We start from the raw sequence: 21046 nt of genomic DNA on the forward strand, positions 1-21046 counted from the left end.
CTTTTTTATTTATTATAAGATCTCTCTCTCTCTCTCTCTCTCTCTCTCTCTCTCTCTCTCTCTCTCTCTCTCTGTGTGTGTGTGTGTGTGTGTGTGTGTGTGTTTGACCCCCTGGAGCTGGAGTCACAGGTGGTTGTAAGTAAGCCAACAGGTGTAGGTGCTAGCAACCAAACTTGAGTCCTCTACAAGACCCCACCACTGTTCTATCCTTCCAGCCCCGAGTGATCTTTTCTTCCATTGATTCCAGAAAGGTAACAATTTAAAAAACAGGATTAGATCCAGACGTAGCTCCTCCCTTCCCCACACCTTCCCACAACAAGTTTCTGGGAAAGTGCAAACAAACACCACAGCCCTGCTTTGTTGATTTTATTTCCATTTTTTATTGAAAGCTTCATCAAAGAAAACAGAAATTGAAACCTAATATCCACTGATCTACAGAGAGCCCAGGAAACAGGGGAAATGGTATCTAACTTGACCATGATACACATGAAAGAACTTAGAGATAAAACCAGAAACACCATAGGATTACAGAATTCTCCATGACAGTCAGAGACAGCAATACAAAGATGCCCTTAAATAAAATCTCAAAAGGGTATTCCAGGAGGTCCATGAAGTTGAAGACGACATAAACCAAGGCTTTTAAAGAGGAAGCCCTGTCACAGTTTTCCTTGAAACTGAAGTATTTCCACCCAGAGCTGAAAAATTAAAGATTCCATTTTTTTTTTTAAGTTAATGGGGACAATTGTTTCCAGACTGGAAAACAATATAATTTCAGATACCTAATGTCTCTTTGAAACAATTTTACTCTTCCTAAGAGGGATGGAACAGCTCACTTCTTTTTACATGTGAGGACATAGCATAACACATTTGGGGAGGAGGAGAGAGCATCCTTATCTACAATGTTGAACTAGAAGTTTCAAAGTCCAAAGTGTAACACTAATGTTACACTTTTTATTTAGGTACATAATGGCCATAAAATTATGCCTCAGGATACAAGTAACTTTCAGTCTTAAAACAGTAAAACAGGTTCAAATAGAAATAACAACAAAAATAAATTTTTTTGTAGTCAAAAGAAGGGGATTAAAACTGTGTATTTAGTCGAAATGACCTTATTTTCTCCTGATAGAGAATGTGTGTATCTTTTTTTCCTGGTTTGAGTTTCAGCCAAGAGAATGGAGCCAAAGTAGCCTTCTTCTAAGGGGAGCCAGGTTTGTTCTTACAATATTTCCATTTGTGTTTTACAAGAATGCAGCCAACTCTCGATTATGTGTGATGGATAGGAAAATGACATGTATGGACATGTATGGACTGTTGAATTTCATAGTGTATGATGTGTGAACATTAATTTCAATAATGATTAAAGCTCCCTTGATTCATCAGTACTTGGAAAGCAAAACAGACTGGTGTGCATTGCTATTTTCAGGGGTTTCTTCTGTCCTCCCTTGCAGTGAGATGCTAAGATTAACAGGATCAGTCATAGAGAAGAAAAGATGAAACACCCCCCACAAACTAGTTAGCTAGCCCTTTGAACATTGACAGTGATTGTGTTTCTTTCAAATGGAGTAGTGTTAAGAAAATCTCCCAGTTGACTTTGGGCTTGCATTTTCCCCCTGAACCCCCAAGCTCCATCTAGCCTCTCCCCCTGTTCAGTTCTGAAGCAAATCCCCCAGAACATTGTTTTCTTGCCCAGAACCTCATGACTGTTACTGTCGAGAAGACACCCAGCCCTTCCTGTGACAGTGACTATGACTGCATGTTATAAGTTGGGGTATTTACCCAAAGACAATAGAAATCAGAAATCTGCGCTGAACCCAGTTTCTTAAATTATGGAGTCACTTGGAGCTTCGGCCTTTGTTCTTTTCTAAACTCCAAGTCATCACAAAGGTTGGCCAGGACAGACCACTTATGTATGGGTAAGAAATCTTAATCTTAAGGTAGGCTCAACTACTTTACAACACCGCAGTTGTAAAATGAGTCGATGCATGGGTGAAAGAAACCCCACAAGAAGGAAATGGAATCAAGGAGTCTGCCAATCCAGCTATTCCTGGGGTTCCAGAGAATCTATCAAGGCCAGTGGGCTCAAAATAAATGTTCAGCATACTAGTCTCAAGGGCACAAAAGGGAAAAACTGAAAAGAAAGAAAGGAAGGAAGAAAGAAATCTTTTTCTTTGCTCCACACTGTGGTCAAGAAAGAAAAAAAAAAAACAAAACCAGATCAAGGTTCTGTGAGATGGTTCTATAATATTCTGCTGTGTGATTGCTTGTCTTGCTGAAAGCTGTTACAGGGGACTTTCAATCCTGCTGTCTCACCAAGTTGAAATCACAGGTTTTCCATTGAGGCCCACAGAAGGCTTACTCCTCAGTCTTCAGCTCTCCTGGAGTTGTGCGCATACTCATGCAGATGAGCTTAGATTGTCAGGAGTAGTTTTAGCCTATTAACATCATAGTCTACACAGATGTCCCACCCAAACACCTCCATCATGAAGAACGTGAGGACCCTGTTGAGACCAAATCCCACTCCTCGGTGAAGAGGATTTTTAAGTCAATAGAAAAGATGTGTAGGTTTTTTCATAGATATTTCAACCATTAAACAAAGATTTAAAATATAAAAAAACTAAGTAATTATTTCTAATCTTCAGCACCTGCTGACATTACCATTAGCTCATGAAGGTTCTATCCTGGGGTCCTTAGGTGAAAACAGCTAGCAGTCTCCACACATTCTGCTTCTCCTGGTATCTTGGTCATTATTCAAAGAGAACACTGTTCTGACAAAATAGGTAGCATTTGGATGACTCGGAATTTATCTTGTTTGGATTGTACCTATTGTTGGTTTCCTAAATCCAGTATGTGGTAATGAAAGAGAATAAAATCAAAATATTTTGGCAATCTCAAGAATTAGAATTTTACTTTAGTTTTAAAAATGACTGTAGTACTAAGTCATGAGGACTACCATGTGTAGTGGTGACTAGGTTGAGATTCAGGTATCTGCACTGCACACATTGCGTATAAGGTTTGGGGGGGTGGGGGTGTTGTTTTTATATTGGGCTATTGAAAAAACAATTCTTAGGTAAAAATGACAGAAGAAGAGAGAGCCAATTTGAATACACACTTTTTCTTTTTCTCAAAAGATTTTACGGAATGGCATTATCAAGACAGCCCAAACATAAAACACACAGGAACATAGAAGATGACATAATGATTTCCTTTGGCCTGAGATGGCTTAAAAGAAAAGAGATCATGAAAATTTTAGAGTTGAAAGAAATGTTTCAGAATGACTACATATGTAAGACAGGAGTTTTGAGCATGAAGTTCCCTAGGCACCTTCAGCTGCCACATGGTAGCTACCTTGAAGCCTCATTATCGGTAATGCAAATGAGACTCTCTTTGTATCACGTGAATACAGGCATTTTGTTCTTTTACAGAAAGGACAAGAAAGTATGTTGGTTTCATATTCAAATGAATGATGCCCAGGATAATCCTCACTTACACAGAGAATTGAGAGAAGCCGAAGGAGAAAGAGAAAGTTGGGTCTCAGTGAGTTTTCTGAGAGCCCCTGGAACTTGAGGGCTTGCTTTCCATAGACATGTTCAAGTCCACCCTTCCAACACACAGGGAGCTGACTGGTGTGACAGAAGGATGTAGGCATCTCAGGTTCCCTCCAAAGCAGGGAAAGACATTAGGATAAAGGCGAAGCCCACAAGGTCTCTGCAGTGTGATGCTGTCTCCTTGGATACTGTTCTGTAATTAGTTTGATGACCAACATACAAGATGACTTTCTGGGTTTGAGCTCTCAGTTCACAGGGTTGCAAAGAAGAGAAGGAGGGTCTAGTGAGACAGCAGAATATGGACCTGCAGACTCATTAGTTGTGGGGCCTAATGGGACTGTGATTTGCCTTACAAGTTACTTTGTTTCTGAAAGCCTACTCTCTTTTCCTCTCCAGCGGCTCGGTTTTGTGTCCTCCCTATGCACTCAGATGGAGTAACCTGCAGAAAAGAGCTTTGCCTACTTGATTCAAAGTTTCATTCAAAAGCAGTTCTTGGGAATGGTCCCATGAACGGAGTTCCAAGCTACTGCTTCTAACTTCCAGGAAAACAAGATCCGTTGATCCCAGATCTGATGAGTCAGAACAGTTAGGACTCTCTCACTAAGCCAATTTAGATCATTTTAAGCCAAGTTTTGCATTATTCTAAGTGCAAATATCTCCTTTGGTTTCGGTGCTGGATCAACCCCTAGTTCTTGTGGTTCTTGTTGAAAAAAATTTATTGATTGTCAACTAAGGTGTTAAGAGCTTGCCCCTACTGCACTCAAAGGAGTCTTAGATCTTAACGGCCCCACTTATCTTGGAGAATTAAACCAAAATTTAAAGAGGGCTGTGTTGTCTCTCCTGTCAGTATCAAGATATGAGAACACAGCAGGCAGAGGAGGTAAAAGAAAAACACTCCCTCCCCAAACACAGAATCAAAGCGCCTGTGTGAGGAGGGCTGATAACTAAACCAAGGTGAGAAGACAAAAATTGGTTACTGTCAGTGTTTGAAAGAAACATTGTTACCAATTCGTGAGAACTTCTCTGGGGACCACAACCCACAGCTCCGAACATCACAGCCTTTCTGACAAATGGCCTTTCAGACATCAGAAGCATCCTTCAGGAAGCATCCTTAGCCTGAAGTTCAGATGAGGGCATTTCAATCTCTTGAACAACTGACGGGGTGTATTGGTGGCCGTCGATCCACTGCTGAGAGCGCTGGTCAAGAGATAGCAAAGCTCACAGGACTTAAAGCCGCCTGCATCCATTCATCCACTGGGTCTCAGATTCTTCATGCTTAAACTGCTGAGCAGGGTAGGAACAAACTTCAACTATTGACAAATACACATTTTTAGAAAAAACAATGTTTTTTTTTTTCTTTTTTCTTTTTTTGTGGTATGTAACACACTAGTGGAAGGTAGTTTAAATGAAGTTAGAACTGGTCCGGCCATGTAGGTCAAACAAAACTTCAAAGAAAGAAAAGCAGTGTCTACCATCACGCCTGTAACAGGGTCTCACTTCATCTTTGGTATAAAATAGGCCATCCATAGGCTGCAATTGACCACAACTAAGAAAGACTACAGAAATTGTCAACAATTTCTCTATCTATTGCTTTTTTTTGTTTTTGTTTTGTTTTGTTTGTTTTTTTGTGTGTGTGTTTTTGTTTTATTTTTTATTTTTTTGCACTTTTTGACCATAAGCGTCTATCTACTTAAGTTTTGTTTTGAGTGCTCTTATGCTAGGTTTTGCAATGTGACAAGCAAAGCTGACTAAAACCTGACAAAGCTCATAGAAAAAACTGCAGATAAAAAGCACTGACGCTTTCGCTAGCAACCACGCTCTTGTAAATTAAAAAAAAAAAAATCTGCATTCTGCCCCCCAAACTTGCATTATTTCTAATGCAGTTGTTTTTAAAACCAACGTGAATAACTTTACCATAAAATGTCTTTTAGCCTTTTAGAGTGATTGTGTCAAAGTTCATGAGAAGTCCCAGCGTTTCCAAACTCTTGCGGTTGCCTTGGTTTCTTTTATCAACAAATTTTCTTCAAATGAAGAAAACACATTTTCCTTCAAACTGTACAGTTTTGTTTTTTTTTTTTTCTTTTTCTTTTCCACCCTAAAAACTCAGTCTCCATCTTCTATGTCAGTGAAGGCTGGCACAAAAACTCAATTCTTTCTTGATTTTTTTTTTTTAACAAGACGCTGAAAGCATGCCTCTGGAGCCTTTGACGTCCTTAAAAATTAAGGCAATTAAGATTCAAGATAAACCTTACCTAAATATTTCTAAGAAAACATAAAATATTTATATATATATAAAAAACCCAGGAGGTTCAAACAAGAAAAGAAAAGAAGAGGAAAAAAATAGCTTAATTACTGAGGAAAATAATTTTCTTAAACATCTGGTTGCCCAACTCTTGACATTGGTGTTTCTACTTTTTAAAAAACAAATCTACTTATACCTTCAGGCAAATTCTGTTTTTCCAAAGACAGCATCAACTTGTGATGTTTGCCATCCCCCACCCCTTTCTGGGATTTGTTTTTTCCCGTTAATTAAAAAAAAAAGACAAAAATAAGTGTTAGACCACACGGAGGAACCATTCGCACAGCACATAAAAATTTTGTTTTCTTTGAGTAAAATATAAAATAATAAAAAAAATAATAAAAATAAAAGAAGAAGAAAGCTTTCCCTTGGCGCCTGTGCAAACCGGAGGCCAACTAACTTCTTGCTCAGTGACGTTTCTTCATTGAAGGTAAAGGTTCAGGCAGACATCCTCACTTCTGTCTATGGTCTGCAAGACAAACAGGGAAGAGAGGTTATTACATCTGAGTTTTTCTTCCGTTGTTTCCTGGGACATCTTGTTAGAGGAGCCCAAGCTTTTCGTCATGCTAAAAGAAGCAGTGTATCAGGCATATTAACTAGCCTATGAGGGGGTTCAGTTCTGTTACCTTCTTATAAATTCCACACTTGAGCAAGAGTTTGCTCATGGCAAAACCGAAGTTGATGGACTTAGCTATTTTTAAAGATCTACTTATTTTGTTGTTGTGGGTATAAGTGCATGACTGTATTATGAAAATGTAGCATATGATTGCTGCACTGTCAGAGACCAGGAGAGGACATCAGACTGCTTTGAAGTGGAGTTAAAAGATGGTTGCAAACCACTGGACTGAGCTTGGGATCCTAATGGAGAAGTTGGAGAAGGGACTGAAGGAGCTGAGGGGGGTTTGCAGCCCCATGGAGGGAGCAACAGTGTCAACAGGCCAGAACCCCCAGAGCTCCCAGGGACTGGACCACCAACAACCAAAGAGTACACATGGAGGGACCCATGGCTCCAACTGCACTTGTGGCAGAGGATGGCCTTGTTGGCATCAGAGGGAGGAGAGGCCCTTGGGCCTGAGGGTGTTCGATGCCCCAGTGTAGGAATGCCAGGGAAGGAAGACGAAGTGGGTGGGTGGAGGAGCAAGAGGAGGGGGGATGGGATGGGGGGTTTCTGAAGGAGAGATCTGGAAATGGGAAAACATTTGAAATGTAAATAAAGAAAATATCCTATCAAAAAATTAAAAATGAAAAAGACAGTTGTGAACAGTCATGTAGATGCTGGGAACCTTAGCAAAAGCATCAGGGGTCCTTAAACATATCTAAGTCAAAACTCAGATTGCCATGACAACCGCATCAGTGCCTTCTAACTCAGGAGCACTGTGATCTGCCATGAGGTTCTGCCTCGTATGAGTCCTGTCATCCTCTCCCTGTCCTTACTGGAGACCAAGCTGTCCACCGTGGATCCTTAGTAGACACACTTAAAGCAAGCCACAGCAGAAGGGAAGGGCCACTGGGCACCCCTGCAGCATACTTTGTATTATTTGTTACTTGACAATCAGAGGATTCTTAGTCCATCTACCTTGCTGTGAGGAGGGTAGACAGACAGACTGCACAGCTCAGCGCTCCTTTCAGCTGAAAGCCCCGATCCTAGTGCCATTTCATCAGGGTCTACGATGGGCTTTCTAACCCTAATTGTAGTGGATGAAGGCAAATCTCTTTCATCAGAGACCCAAGTTTTACTCTATAGATACTGGTGATCACATAACTTCAAATGAGTGCAACAGGGTCCTTAAGGTTTGAATGGTAACACAGAGGTCACAAACATGGAACTGGAGGCAAAGACTCCTGGTTCGGCAATTGGGACTTTAACTGGGCTTGCAGATATGCTCTATGGGATCTGGTTACATCTAAGTTTTTATTTTTATTTCATTATTTTTATATACACATGTATAAATATATATTATAGCATGTTGAGTCCATTTTTTGTTGTTTGTACTGGATGACCAATAATAATTAAAGAAGAAAGAGGCTATAAACTTGAGATGGGGAAGGATGGAAGGAATGGAGGGAGGAAAGGAAAGGGAAAGGAGTTTTAATTAAAAATGTAAAAAAACAAACACCTAGCTTTTAATTTTGTATGTATATATTGTGTGTCTGCACACTTGTGTGTGTGCATTTGGTTGTGCACATGTGGAGGCCAAAGGTCAAAGTTGAATGTCTTCCCCTATTGGTCTCTGCTGTATTGCCTTGAGACACTGACCCTGAAGGTCACTTTCTGCTTGGCTGGTTGGCTGATTTGTAATGAGATGTCTGATTCGGTTCACCCAGTGCTGAGTAACAATCATATTTGTCCACACTTGCTACTTCTGTGGGTGCCAGGGATTTGAACTAGGTGCTCCCACTTTGAGAGCACATTCCCTTACCCATGGAACCACCTCACAAGCCCCTGGATTCCAGCTATTTTAAAGGTTTTATAACAGCACAAGGAATAAGTGGTAACTCAGTGGGGAATGGAATTCTCATATAATTTCCAGAATAAGCCACAGCTATGACCTCCTTCTGTTGTAAGAGCTGATAGTCCCTCTGCATCAGTAATGGGGGGAAATTCCTCAGTCTATCATTCAAAGTTCTCTGTATATATATGTGTGTGTGTGTGTGTGTGTAAATGTCTGTGTGGGTGTCCAGAATCCCCTAGAGCTGTAGATATAGGCAGCTGTGAGCCACCATGTGGACCCTTGAAACAAGACACTGGTCTCTAGAAGCGCAGTAAGTACTCTGAACTGCTAAGCCACCTCTCTAGCCCCATGTTCTTTGTTTTAGCCTGAAAAGTAAAATGTGGACAAGGGAAGTAGTCTGTGGTAGACTTTTTATGCATAAGCCTATTTTTGTGCTTCTCAAATGTGTCCCTGTGACCCTACCTGTGGTTTGCAGTTGCTTGACTGTAGACATTTTAATGTTAGATGTATATAATGTATCATGCTGCCTTTCAGGGGTACTAGGTGGCCCCATCTGCACCTCACACCCCACAGGAGGGTTAGTCAGTGTCTGATGAGAAATGTCAGCCATTAGGAAGTTCTTAAAGATCTCTACATCGCATTTAGCATAATGACCCCAAGAAAGGGCTTGTTCATCAGCCAACTATGTTGGGATGGAGAGCCTTCCACTTTGTGAAAGCTAGGGTACTGAAGAAATCTTCCCTAACAAGGACTAGCTCAATCCTTTTGGAGATATTTATTTTTCGTTACACTGGAACAGAAATAACATAAATTCTATATTTTTAACTTGTGAATGTAGATGTATGTATTCATGTATGTGTATAGGTATATATATGTAAATCCAGACTCTGCATGTGAAAATAAAGATACAGAAAATAAGGATACTATCTGTCTTATTTTGCTTACCATGATCTCCAATCCAATCTTTTTTTTTTTTTTTTTTTTTTTTGGAACATCATTTTACTCTTCTTTATGTCTGGATAAAATTCTATCATGTGGGTGTAGAGCACACATCTTTATCCATGCATCTGCTCTGTTGACTACAGGCATGGCTGATATGTTCAGCTTCTTCCATATTTCAGGGGTGACAGAACAGAGAGCAACACTCTGCAAGCAGATTCATCCGAATCGACTACGGTCATCAGAGGTTTGGTCATGAAGCACCAGCTTGGTCAGTTTGCTCACAAAGGCTTCTCCATACATACTTTCCTGCTGTTAATTCCTTCTATTTCAGAGCAGAGCCCTCAGAACGTAATCTACATATTTGCTCCATACACAGACAAATGTAATTTGCTTTATGGGTGATTAAATTTTTTTCAAGAGTAATTCTGAGTACCTAGTTATTCTCCTCTCCTATTTAATTCCTGGGCAGGGAGGGCTTAATAGCTCTATCCTATATTTAACAATATTCTCATTTACATGACCATTTGCCCAGGTATTCAAAGTCAACTTGCAATGAGAATGTCGAATGTCACTGTAATTGTTTAAGAGATTAAGAACTGAATGTCTGTTTTAAGGTGGGAATACTACAATTTTCCCAAAAGCATTGAACAGATTTTTTTTAAATGACTGAAATGCTTTTCTTTTGGAAGTGAGCACCTTCAGCAACTGTTGGATCATGTGACTTGCATTAACCAATAGGATAGGAGCCAATGTATTGACGCAAAACTTGAGTGCCTCCTTTTGCTGGGTTCTTCCTGATGTTTTTGGAATTCTAACTTGTCTGGACACTGATTTGTTGGAAGATAAGAAGCATATGGTCAGCCTTTCACCGTCCCAAATCAGAGGGCCATGATGACCAATTACTCATACACAAGGCCAAGTACAGCCAAGATTGGAAAATCCACTCACCCAAAGCCAACTGAGAGCAGCTCACGTGACCATGAGCGAGCCCTGCCTACCACGAAGTTTACGGTGGTTTCTGTGAAACCAAAACAAATGGAAACACTCTGAGAAAAGGACTTCTGTATCTCTGCTTCTGAGCGGAGGCGCTCAGCACAGCGCGGACTTACTTGGACTGTTGGAAGGAGTATGCCGGTGCGTGTTCACTGGGTGTGTCCACTGCTAACTGTTGCTGCTGACCACTGCTGTCCTGGGATGAGGGGGCCACCGTCTGGGGAGAGGTATCAGCAACAACACCCTAAAGAGGCAAATCGGTACACACAGCCCTTATTTGTTTCGGCAAAGGGCCCTCTCTAGATGCAGCACAAATGCCCTGCTTCTGTTGGGTTTGAAAAGAGATAACCCTCGGCCACAGCATGGGCGCAAAGCAAAACATCAGGGTACTCTTGCGTGATGGTTGATCTTGTATTGATGATGAAACAACAGTAAGCTCTGCCCTCAGAAGTCCTCGGAAGGGTCATGTGGTCAGAAAACCATTTCAAGCGTATTTGCAAAAAGACTCTGTCCTCAATTAAAGCCGTCTATAATCACAGTCGGGCATTCCTACAATAATCTAAGCATGTTTTTGAAGATTTAGTTATGTACAGATGTGCATATGTCTATGAGCATATATGCCCATTCGTGTGAGGGTGACCATGAAGTCAGGAGAAGGCATTGCTTCCTTTAGAATTGGAGTTGCAGATGTCCCTGAGCCTCCCAACTTGGGGGCTGAGAACCAACTTTCTATATTATGAGAGTAGAAGAAATGTTCCCTCTAGCTTCTTGCATAAGATTTTTTTGTTGCTGTTGGTATTGTTTGTGTTTTGTTTTAGATAGTGTTTCCTTGTGTAACCCTTGGAAATCATGTCTCTACTTCTAGAGTCCTGGGATCAAAGGCTGTGCCATTTGGGCTAAATGGCATAGGTTCTTATGTAGCCTGCCTGCCTTCCTTCCTTCCTTCCTTCCTTCCTTCCTTCCTTCCTTCCTTCCTTCCTTCCTTCCTCCCTCCCTCCCTCACTCCCTCCCTCCCTCTCTTTCTTGTTTTATTGTGGTTTGTTTTCTAAGATATGAACAGGCATTCAGTCGGAGGATTCAGAAAAATAAAAGAAGAGGAAGAGGGCATGAGAAGGGGGAGGTAGAGGAGGAGGAGGAGGAGGAGGAGGAGGAAACCCAAAGCCACAGCATCTTCAAGCTGGTTTAATCTTGAGTACTTGCCGTGGGTTATGCAGGTGAAGTGGGTGGCATGGGTGATGTGGGTGACATAGGTGATAGATAATATAGATTATGTTCAGTTGTTCCTATCACTTACTTCCTGGTTTTGTACGTTTTGTTTGAGGGAGGGTTTCTCTTTTTAGAGCCTCCAAATAGGATTAGTTTGTGAATGGTCCATTGATTGATGGATGGATACCAACAAATGTCCATCTGGTATTTTTACATGAACATGACAAAGTTCTTTTTCTTCACAAGCAAGGCTTTAAGGCAGACTATAGTCTTCTCTCCCCAACTCCAGATCTAGTTCTAGAAAGCCACTTTCTTACATGTGTCTGTTCCTCCATGTCAATGAAAGGCTCTTGCTTTCTCAGTCACATAAGCCTTTGGTGGAGACACATAGAAAGGCTAATATGTGAGAGGTTTATGCTCATGACACCTGTAATGTGTTGGCTATTAAGTCACTAAATATAGCAAATACTGTGTAATCTAAGCTCTTGTTCTTGGACTCTAATTAGAACTTGCTTAATAGGCCATAACTACACATCTAGAAAGGTCAAAACAATAAGAATGTGATAGGCCTAGTATCCTAGACTGCAACAATGCCTTGTTAATCTTTGGGGCTTTCTTTACCTGTCTTCAAGTATACATCTGTTACACTCCAAAAATAAATCTGTAAACATTTTCAGAGATCCAATTTATTCGGCAAAGACCTCCGTCGACCTCCCTACTGGTGAATTTTCCCATGGAGAAGTACAGCACTCTAGTTACTGGCTGTGTTACAGAGCAGAAAAGATGGAGTTGAGGAAGTATAATGATTAGTTTTTCAGTTTCCAGCGGATGGGAAGTAATGTCCACCAATGACCACAAAGCACTTGGGCGTTAGGAGACGAGGGACCGTGACTATGACTAGAGGTAGATACAGTCTAGGTACCTGCCACCATCTATGTGGCTCTCTGCTTTCCTCTGTACCTTTCCTGCTCCATCCAGTAAAATGAGAGTTGTCGGGGACTGATTTGTCCCAATGAAAGAGAGAAAGTGCTTTACTTCCAGCAAGGACAAGATGACAGCATGATTCATGAAAACTACCGTGATTCAATGACATCTTTCCTGTCTCTAGGAAAGCTAGAGTGTGCTGAATTCATTCATTAGAACAGTGGGCTTTTGCTAGTTTGCTTTCTAGTGTGCTAAGGATGGATCCTGTAGTCTCATACACAGTAAGAACACTTGCAAACAGAGCAACACGTCTCAGTTCTTAATACCTGCTGGCATCTTCTGGGATTGTTTAAATATCCCTACACCTAGAACATATTCCAGACAAATCAGTAAGAATCTCTTGTAACCAAATTCAGGAATCCATAACCACTCCCTTTAATAGTCTTAATTAGCATAAGGGGTTGAGCATCAAGGTGCTGACTCAGTCCATGAGACTGGATTCTCAAGCAACCATCTTAAAACTAACAGACAGATCCAGGAAACAGAGTGGTGGTACCTGATACATTTCCTTTTTAACAAACTCCTAAGTGATGTTGGGATGGTTAATTTTGGTTCTTAACTTGACCCATCAGACTTGGGAGATCAACCCAGGATACACTTGTGTGGGGGTTATCTTCATTGCATTAATAAGGTGGGAAGATCAACTGTAGGTGGTGTCATTCCCTGGGTGGGACCCTGGGCTGTGCAAATGGAGAAAGGGAAACTGAACGGCAGCAAGCATTCATTGGTCTCTGCTTCCTGAGTGTGCATGTGATATGAGCAGCTGCGTAAGCAGTCTCCATGACTTCCCCAGCATATTATGGATGCTACTCTTGAACTGTGAGCCAGCATGGACCCATTCTGCCTCGAGTTGCTTTTGTTATATAGCTCAGCAACAAGAAAAAGAACCAAGTTAGAACCGGTTCATCCCCTCTGCCCATGAGTGTGGTCTGCATTTAAGGTGAAAAAGGTTTATTCATTAAACTGTTGTCTAGGCATGCAAATTACTTTTCCTTTATACCTCTCTATAAGATTTGTTAGCCACATGTGCAAAGCAAAATGTAGGTTTGATTGAGCCATTGTATAGACTTCTATATACTCAGCTTACAGGGATACGTTTTAGAAGAGCACAAAGACTTTATCTGAGGATTTCTTGGATCATGGGGACTTGTGTGACTGATACTTCTCTTCTTTCCTAGCCTCTTTGCGTTTATGGGATAGACTTACTTCAATAGAAACAGCTGTCGGAGGCACAGGCGTGTACTGGGGAATGTAGGTCCCTTGCATAGGAGCAGCAGTCATATACTAGAGAAAATCAAAGAAAAATGCGCATGAACTTGGGGGTTGCAAACGGTGAGCAGATCAGACACTGAATGAGAGGACAAACGGACAGCACACAACGAGTTAAACTCACAGCTCATCAATCCAGGTCTTATTGACAGTGACTCCTGCTTACTGTAAGAGCTATGTCAGCAGTAGGTTTATCTTTTCCATACCAGTACAGGTTACCTCAGCCCACCCCCTACAAGTCTATCTATACACTCCATGTGAGAGATGGAATGTCTCCTATTTCACACCTAACCACCAATTCCACAAGTGCGAAGATGATGTCTGGTTCCACGCCCCCCACCCCTGCCTCCGTTTGTTTTAGAAGCTATCACACAGTAGGTTCCTCATGGGCTTTTGTTGAACGAATAAATCATCATCATTTGTAAGCAATGATTTTTAACTAAAAATGCTGAGGAACAATATAAGAAAGACTTGCATAACAATACAAGAATGGACAAATGTTGTTTGCTTTCCACCTTTGTTAATATAAAGTGAATGCCTGGGGATGTCTCCCAATGGCAGAGCAATTGTCTAAGCTGTACAAGGCTATGGGTTTCATCCCAAGAACAGCAAAGGAGAGCAGGATCGCCATGGGCAATGCTGAAGTCACTTTTGTTCCCCCTGTCTATGCCACCCTCACAGCACCATCAGCATTTTCTTTCTAATACCTTATAAAGAACACAGTTGACAGACTGGAGAGACGTCTCAACTTTTAAGGTTGTATTCTCCTTGACAAGGACACAAGTGAGTTTCCAGCACCCATGACACACTGCTCACAATCACCTCTAACTCCACCTCCAAGAGATCTGACACCCTCTCTGGCCTCCTCAGGCACTGCACACATGTGCACATACTCTCACCTTACACGTGTGCATGCACGCGCGCGCGCGCACTCACACACACACACACACACACACACACACACACACACACACACACACACACACACACAGATACACAATTAAAAATGATAAAAAATAAAGTCTTAAAAAGAAACTGGTCTAATTTGGAGAGGTAAATTATGATATTTACTAACATATGTGTTAGGAATAACAATTTTTTGCAGTGAAATTGGACCATTTCAGGAAAATTATGTGGACACACATATATTAAATATGGTATGCACATTTATGTATACATGCTATATATATATATATATATATATATATATACACTACATACATATACTATATGATATATATATACACACATATGTACATATACATCATATACATATACATATACATATACATATACATATACATATACATATACATATACATATACATATACATATACATCATATAGTATACCCATCTGTAATGTGTATTCTTTCTGCAAATTCACAGCCCTCCTCTTTGTGAACTAAGTTACAGAACCATTTGATTACTGACTTCTAAAACTTAAGCCACATCACAAAAACTGCAGTGCTGGAGTCAGGCCATGAAGCAAGTTTTCATCTCTCACCCAAAGGTTCGGATGTTTTTATGGAACATCCAAAGCTTCCCCTCCTGCATGTTCTTGAAACGGCTGAGGTCAGTTAGTAAGAGCGTAGATAAGAAGTAAGCCCTACGCTGCTTGTTATGTGTGTGTTGCTGCAGGAGGTACGCTCTGAAGGATGTCCAGCCCAGTCATGGTTGTTTAAATCCTCACATATGAGACTGGAGAAATGAATTTGTCCTAATTGTAAACTAAACACAGTTGTATGTGCTTACTAAGAATAGAAGAGTCTTAATAAAACAACCATAAACCAAACCGAGCACACCATCATACTCTGCACACACAGAATCAAATAACTGGGTTCAACTCCTAACCAGGCAAAACCCACTTTGTAATTTGGACGCAGCCATTGCGTGAAAGGCTTAGTGCTGTCTGGACTTGACCTTTGTATCACCTTTGGGCTCTTAAGGTATGCATCACTCCCCTCACAGGCACTCAGAATACCATCTCTTCAAAGGCATGAACCAAGTTTTGTTTGTTTCTGAATCTTTTGCAAAATGAGGTAATGCCCAGGCACTAGCAAGGGAACATTGGATGGCAGAATGGAAACATCTAGGCTGAGGTACTTTGGACTCCAGTAAAGTGCTTTCTGAGAAAGCGTAATGACCTGAATTCCGGGCCCCAACACCGTTATAAAGACACAGTGCAGTGGTACACATCTGGGGAATGCCCGGGAGAGGAAGACAGAGGAACAGGGAGCTTGGTGGCCATCTAGTCTAGACAAAGAGTGAGTTCCAGAGCCAATGAAAGACACTATTTCAATAAACAGGGTGGCCAGATCTAGAGAGGTGACCCATCAGTGAAGAGCACTTGTTGCTCTTGCAGCAGACCCAGGTTCAGTTCCCAGCATCCCTAACTGCAATTCAAGGGGTAGACCCTCTTTGGACCTTCACAGGTACCAGACACACACACACACACACACACACACACACACACACACACACACAATGCACATGCAGGCCAAACACATATACGCATAACATAAAATCAACTTACGAGATAAAAAGCAAGTGGAGGGCTAAAAGCATTACTAGCAAAATGTCTCATAAGGAAGATAGGTAAAGGCACTTGCTGCCAAGCCTGGTGATAGTTGGATTCTGAGGGCCCTCAAGGGTAGAAGAGAACTGAGTCCTGCAGGTTTGCAGGCTGTATTCCAATCTTTACACACTGTCACGTGTGTATCACACACACACACACACACACACACACACACACACACACACACACACACGGCGTATCGATGTCAAATCCCTCATATCTCATTACAAATCAACACGCTTCGTGGTCTTCAGTCATTCTGAGCTCCTTGAGATGCAATTCCACACCCACCCTAAGATATATCTACCCAATCTTTAGCCAAATCCCCCAGACACTGCTTCTCATTATTTTGTACCCTCGAGCGGAGAGAAAATATTCAGATATTAAACTTCTTTCAATTTTTCAAATAAGTGTAGAATGTTAGAGAGACATTTTGGCAAATACAATTTCACATTCGGCGTCCCTTGGCCAGATTATGTGCTTTGTCAACAAAACTCCTGCAGATGGTGCTCGATCGATGGCTCGGCTGGTAGAGCACTCACTGCTCTGTCAGAGGACCTGGGTTTTCTTTCATTCCCTATGCACACATTGGGTGGCTCACGATTACCTGTAACTCTTAACCTAGGAGATCCAATTCCCTCTCTCATCTAGGCAGTCACTCCATTTGTACACACACACACACAAACACACACAGACACACACATACACACACACCTCCTCCCCACTCCCAGAGACATTACTTGTTCAGAGAGAAAAGTACTCTGGGTTTCAATGCATTTGAGCAATGCTGTATAACACATCCACTCCTTCAATAAATAAAAATGAATAATACAGTTTATGTTAAGAAGCTGAAGGTTCAGGCTTTTCAAAAGCCCCCTTAAAGCTGATTAAAACAGCCTTTGCAACATGTTTACTCCTGTAGGACCTACTATTCTAAGGAATATACTTCTCCCCTGTTGAGTCTCAAACATTTGTACCATATATATCTGGACTGGCTTAGCTGCTGAATGGTATTGTTGGCCTTCACGTTTGTAGACTCTGGTGGTACCTTACAAAACCACTCATCTACTAGCAAGGGGATTGATTCCTCTCTGTAGAACCTGGGAGAGGCAGGAGTGAGGACAGAATGGCTGCGGTGTTTCACACTCGAGTTCCTAGCTAGGAACTTTACACCTGGATCTAATAATTTATCATGTATGACATTTGCACAGGGTGCTGTCACCGGCCCCTGGGGGGCAGGGCAGTCCCTTGATGTGCTCACGTTCTGCTCTTTGTGTCAATAAGGAGGTGTGCCTGAGACTCGGATTCAGAAATCCAATGAATTATTTAGAGCTCCCTGCCAAGCTAAAGCCGTCCCAGGCAGTCTGGTTAATGAGAACATTTTGTGTGATTCCTGGCTAAGCTTCCTCAGATGACCGGATTATTCATGGCCCCATCTGTGTTTTGCCTCTGTAAAGCCGAATCAATAAGTCTTCATTCCTTTGCTAACATTCGGTGGGGGTGAGAATGTGGAGGGCTTCACACTTAAATTCTCCTCAGAAGTCTGAGTCTGGAGGCTGGCCTACTCATTTTACAGCAGCTCGGAGCACAGGCCACTCTTCCAGCTTGGGGTTTGGTTCCCAGCACCCTCATGTTGGCTCAGAACCATCTATAATTATACATTCAGGGGAATCTATTACCCTCTAGTGGCCTCTGTGGGTGCTGCACTCACGTGCAGAAACCAATATATTCTCTCTCACTCTCTCTCTCTCTCCCTGTCTCTGTCTCTCTCTGTCTCTCTCTCACCCCCACACCACAATAATGATAACATGTCATCAATTGAATTTTTATGATTTTTTCAGACATTTTGTGCATGTCTCTGTGTGTGGAGGCATGTGCTCATGCAGGTATGTGTGTGCACATATCTGCACATGTGTACATACAAAAAGGTAGCCTCAGTTATCATTCTTGCAACACTCCCTGCCATTTTGAGAGGCAGTGCCTATCCCTGGTTTGGAAATGCCAAGCAGAGTAGGCTGACTGGCCCAGAGATTCAGCAGAAAGCCTCAGAGTCCCTCTGTTGTAATTAAAAGAATGCATCACCACACCTGGCTTTTAGTATGTGACTTCTAAGATATGAACTCAAGTCCTGGTCTCTGCAGTACAGCACTTTACCAACTGCACCCACACCCCAGCCTGTCTTGTGCACCTTCCATCTTTGTCTGCACAGAGCCTCTGATTTCCTTGTAGGGAAGACTACCCGATACACTTGGTGATTCAACATTATGTCACTTCACAATACTGAAAGAATGGTAAAGAGTTTTATAGTCTGAGAGCAGCTCTGTTCAGCACATCCTGACAGTCAGCACTAGGCAGGAATACCTTTCTGGTTGCTCTTGTCACAGAAAATGTAATAGGAAGATCTGAAAATTAAGGGCAGATTATGCTAAGTAAGCCGGTGCCATGAGGATTTAAGACTCTGAAGACTATTATCTCTGGATAAAGCGAAGGCTAGGTGCTCCTGTGACAGACTTTCCAGGGGAAAGCCTGAAGAAGTGACAGCCTTGCCAAGTTAGGCGTGAGCACGCACTTCGGTGGGGGATTTGGGGCAGGAATGACTATGACTCAGCCAGCTGCAAGCTCAGCCCCCAGAGGCAGATTCTTGATGACAACAAGCTTGGCTCTTCTCTCCCAGCACCCAGCTGGAATTCTGGGCGAGCACACACAAACTGCGCTCAGACCCAACAATCCAGGTCGTGCAAGCCCTGCTCGATTCTTCCATTGTCCCTCTCCATCTTTTGTGAAAGGGTCTGTCACTGAACTCCAGAGTGGCTGGTCATCAGTCCCCAGGGGTAGCATTGACTTTCCTCAACCGCAAGGGCTGCGTTTGCAGATGTGCACAGCCACAGCTGGCTTTTACTTTGAGCCTGGGAATCAGACTCAGGATCCTCATTATTGGGTCAGGTACTTTACCCACCAAGCCCAACTCTCCCATTCTGACTTGGCTAAATCCTCTGGATTTCTTACTAAGGCAATTTTACAGGAACAGTTATACCCAGTTTGAGCTGATTACTATCGCTTTTTATTATTAAATTACATTTTATTTTGTGTTCACAGAAGCACGTGGTGGTGGTAGAAATGGACACCACAGTGCACATGTGGCAGTCGGAGTTTGTGTTTTCCACTTTTATCATGTGGGGCTCCGGGATTAAACTCAGGTGACCAGGTTTGGCAGCAAGCACGTTTACCCACTGAGATGTCTCACTAATCCTAGACTAATTACTTTTTAATGGTGTCTTCCAAAAGCATGAATCGGACATAATTTTCTATGAATACAAATCACTTATTTGGAACATTTTTGATTGAGCCATGAAAAGGAACCACAGCAAAAACAAAATGGCAGATTGCGTGGCTGAGTCTGCACCGTCTCTCCCACTTGGTAGCAGGTTGAAGTTATGGTATCCCTGGGTGTCCTCTCTCTCATGAGCGCTTGATAGTCTCTATATATTCTGTAGGCCCTGGGCATTGCCCTGGATGTGTGGAGGAGTGTGGGTGGCCACTTGTAAAGTCACAGAAGAAAAAGTGAAAAGCCCGACCTTTTCACTCCTTCCAAGTAGTCTAGACACTGCCTCATTATGAGAATTACAGGAAGAGAAGGGAAATGGGAGGCTAGAAAGGTAGCCTGGCTTCGCCTGTTTAAATTGGGACAAGGTGTTTTTACTTCTGAGTGATTATTGATGGTCTCAAAGCAGGCTGGAAAAAGCAAAAACCTTAAAATCTATCATTTTTGGATTGGCTTCCTTCCTTATCAAAGAGAGACAAAACTGAGGGCTTTATGTGTTTCCTGTGGGGAAACTTCTTGTTCTAATCATTTGGGAGGGACAAAGAAAGTCCACCCTTTCAAAACTGCCTAAAATACTGGAAACAGCTAGCTCATCTGGAGTTGAAAAATGATTAGGCTGTCAGTCATGCCTATAAATTATTAAGGGTGGGGACATTTCAGAAAAGAGAGGCAGCCAAGTCTCGGGAAGTACAAAGCATCAATAAAAATGATGTAGAGAAAAGGAATGCCTGACTGTGTGGCTGCTGAGCTGGAGGAGAAAGGACTGTGGAAGACGATGCTAAGAACATGAGGTGTGGGTTACTTTCAAAACCACAGCTTTCCTTTAGCCAAAATCGTGAGGCTGCAGGGTCCAACCTAAACTGTGATTCACTAGGCGAGTGGCTGAGAGACAGGTATTATGTTACCTCAGGTGGAGCTATTATGGATGTATCTTTTTGTAAAGATCTACTTTCAATTCTGTGTACATGTATGTGTAAATGAGTGTGGTGCCCGTGGAAGCCAGCAGTGGGCATCAGATCCCCTGGAGCTGGAGGTACAAGTCTGTGAGCCACCTGATGTGGGGCACTGGGAACAGAATGTGGTCCTCTGGAAGAAGAGCAGACTCTCTCAAATGCTGAGTCATCTCCTGGTGCCTATGCTGGGACATTAAGGACCCAGTTTTGTTGTTATTGTTGTTATTGAATTGTGTAACATAATCTCAGAGTTGCCGTACCACAGGCCCGCACCTGGAATGGTAAGATGGTACCATTAACCCGTTTGCTTTGATGAACTGAGTAAAACTAGCTGCTAACGAATGACTGTGTAAGGGTCCTCTGAGGGTCTCCAGGCCATTGACTATGTGAGCCCATTGGCAGAGAAGACAACCAAAGCCTCACCATGTGCATCTACAGTCAGGAGGTAGAGAGGTGGATACAGTCATGCTCTCAGAACCCCAAGCCATATAGCAGTGTTCTCT

General features: G+C 42.2%; 1 protein-coding gene across 10 annotated transcripts in view; it reads right to left on the reverse strand.

Annotated features, from left to right (window-relative positions):
- Nucleotides 1–356: 356 nt before the first annotated feature.
- Nucleotides 357–21046, reverse strand: part of Rbms3 (RNA binding motif, single stranded interacting protein) — a 1057168-nt gene continuing 1036478 nt past the window's right edge. For 5 of the 10 annotated variants that reach the window (NM_001172121.1, NM_178660.4, NM_001172122.1 and 2 more), the window contains 3 exons: nt 13629–13706; nt 10349–10476; nt 357–6313 (listed from right to left, as the gene is read on the reverse strand). In NM_001172121.1, coding sequence (NP_001165592.1) covers nt 6307–6313; nt 10349–10476; nt 13629–13706 — 213 coding nt within the window. In that variant the 3' untranslated portion in view covers nt 357–6306. The remainder of the gene's footprint in view (nt 6314–10348; nt 10477–13628; nt 13707–21046) is intronic. The other 5 variants (XM_017313253.2, XM_017313251.2, NM_001172126.1 and 2 more) reach the window with 3 other exon arrangements.

Source organism: Mus musculus, chromosome 9 (assembly GCF_000001635.26).
Source record: "Mus musculus strain C57BL/6J chromosome 9, GRCm38.p6 C57BL/6J".
In the NCBI taxonomy this organism is placed as follows: Eukaryota; Metazoa; Chordata; class Mammalia; order Rodentia; family Muridae; genus Mus; species Mus musculus.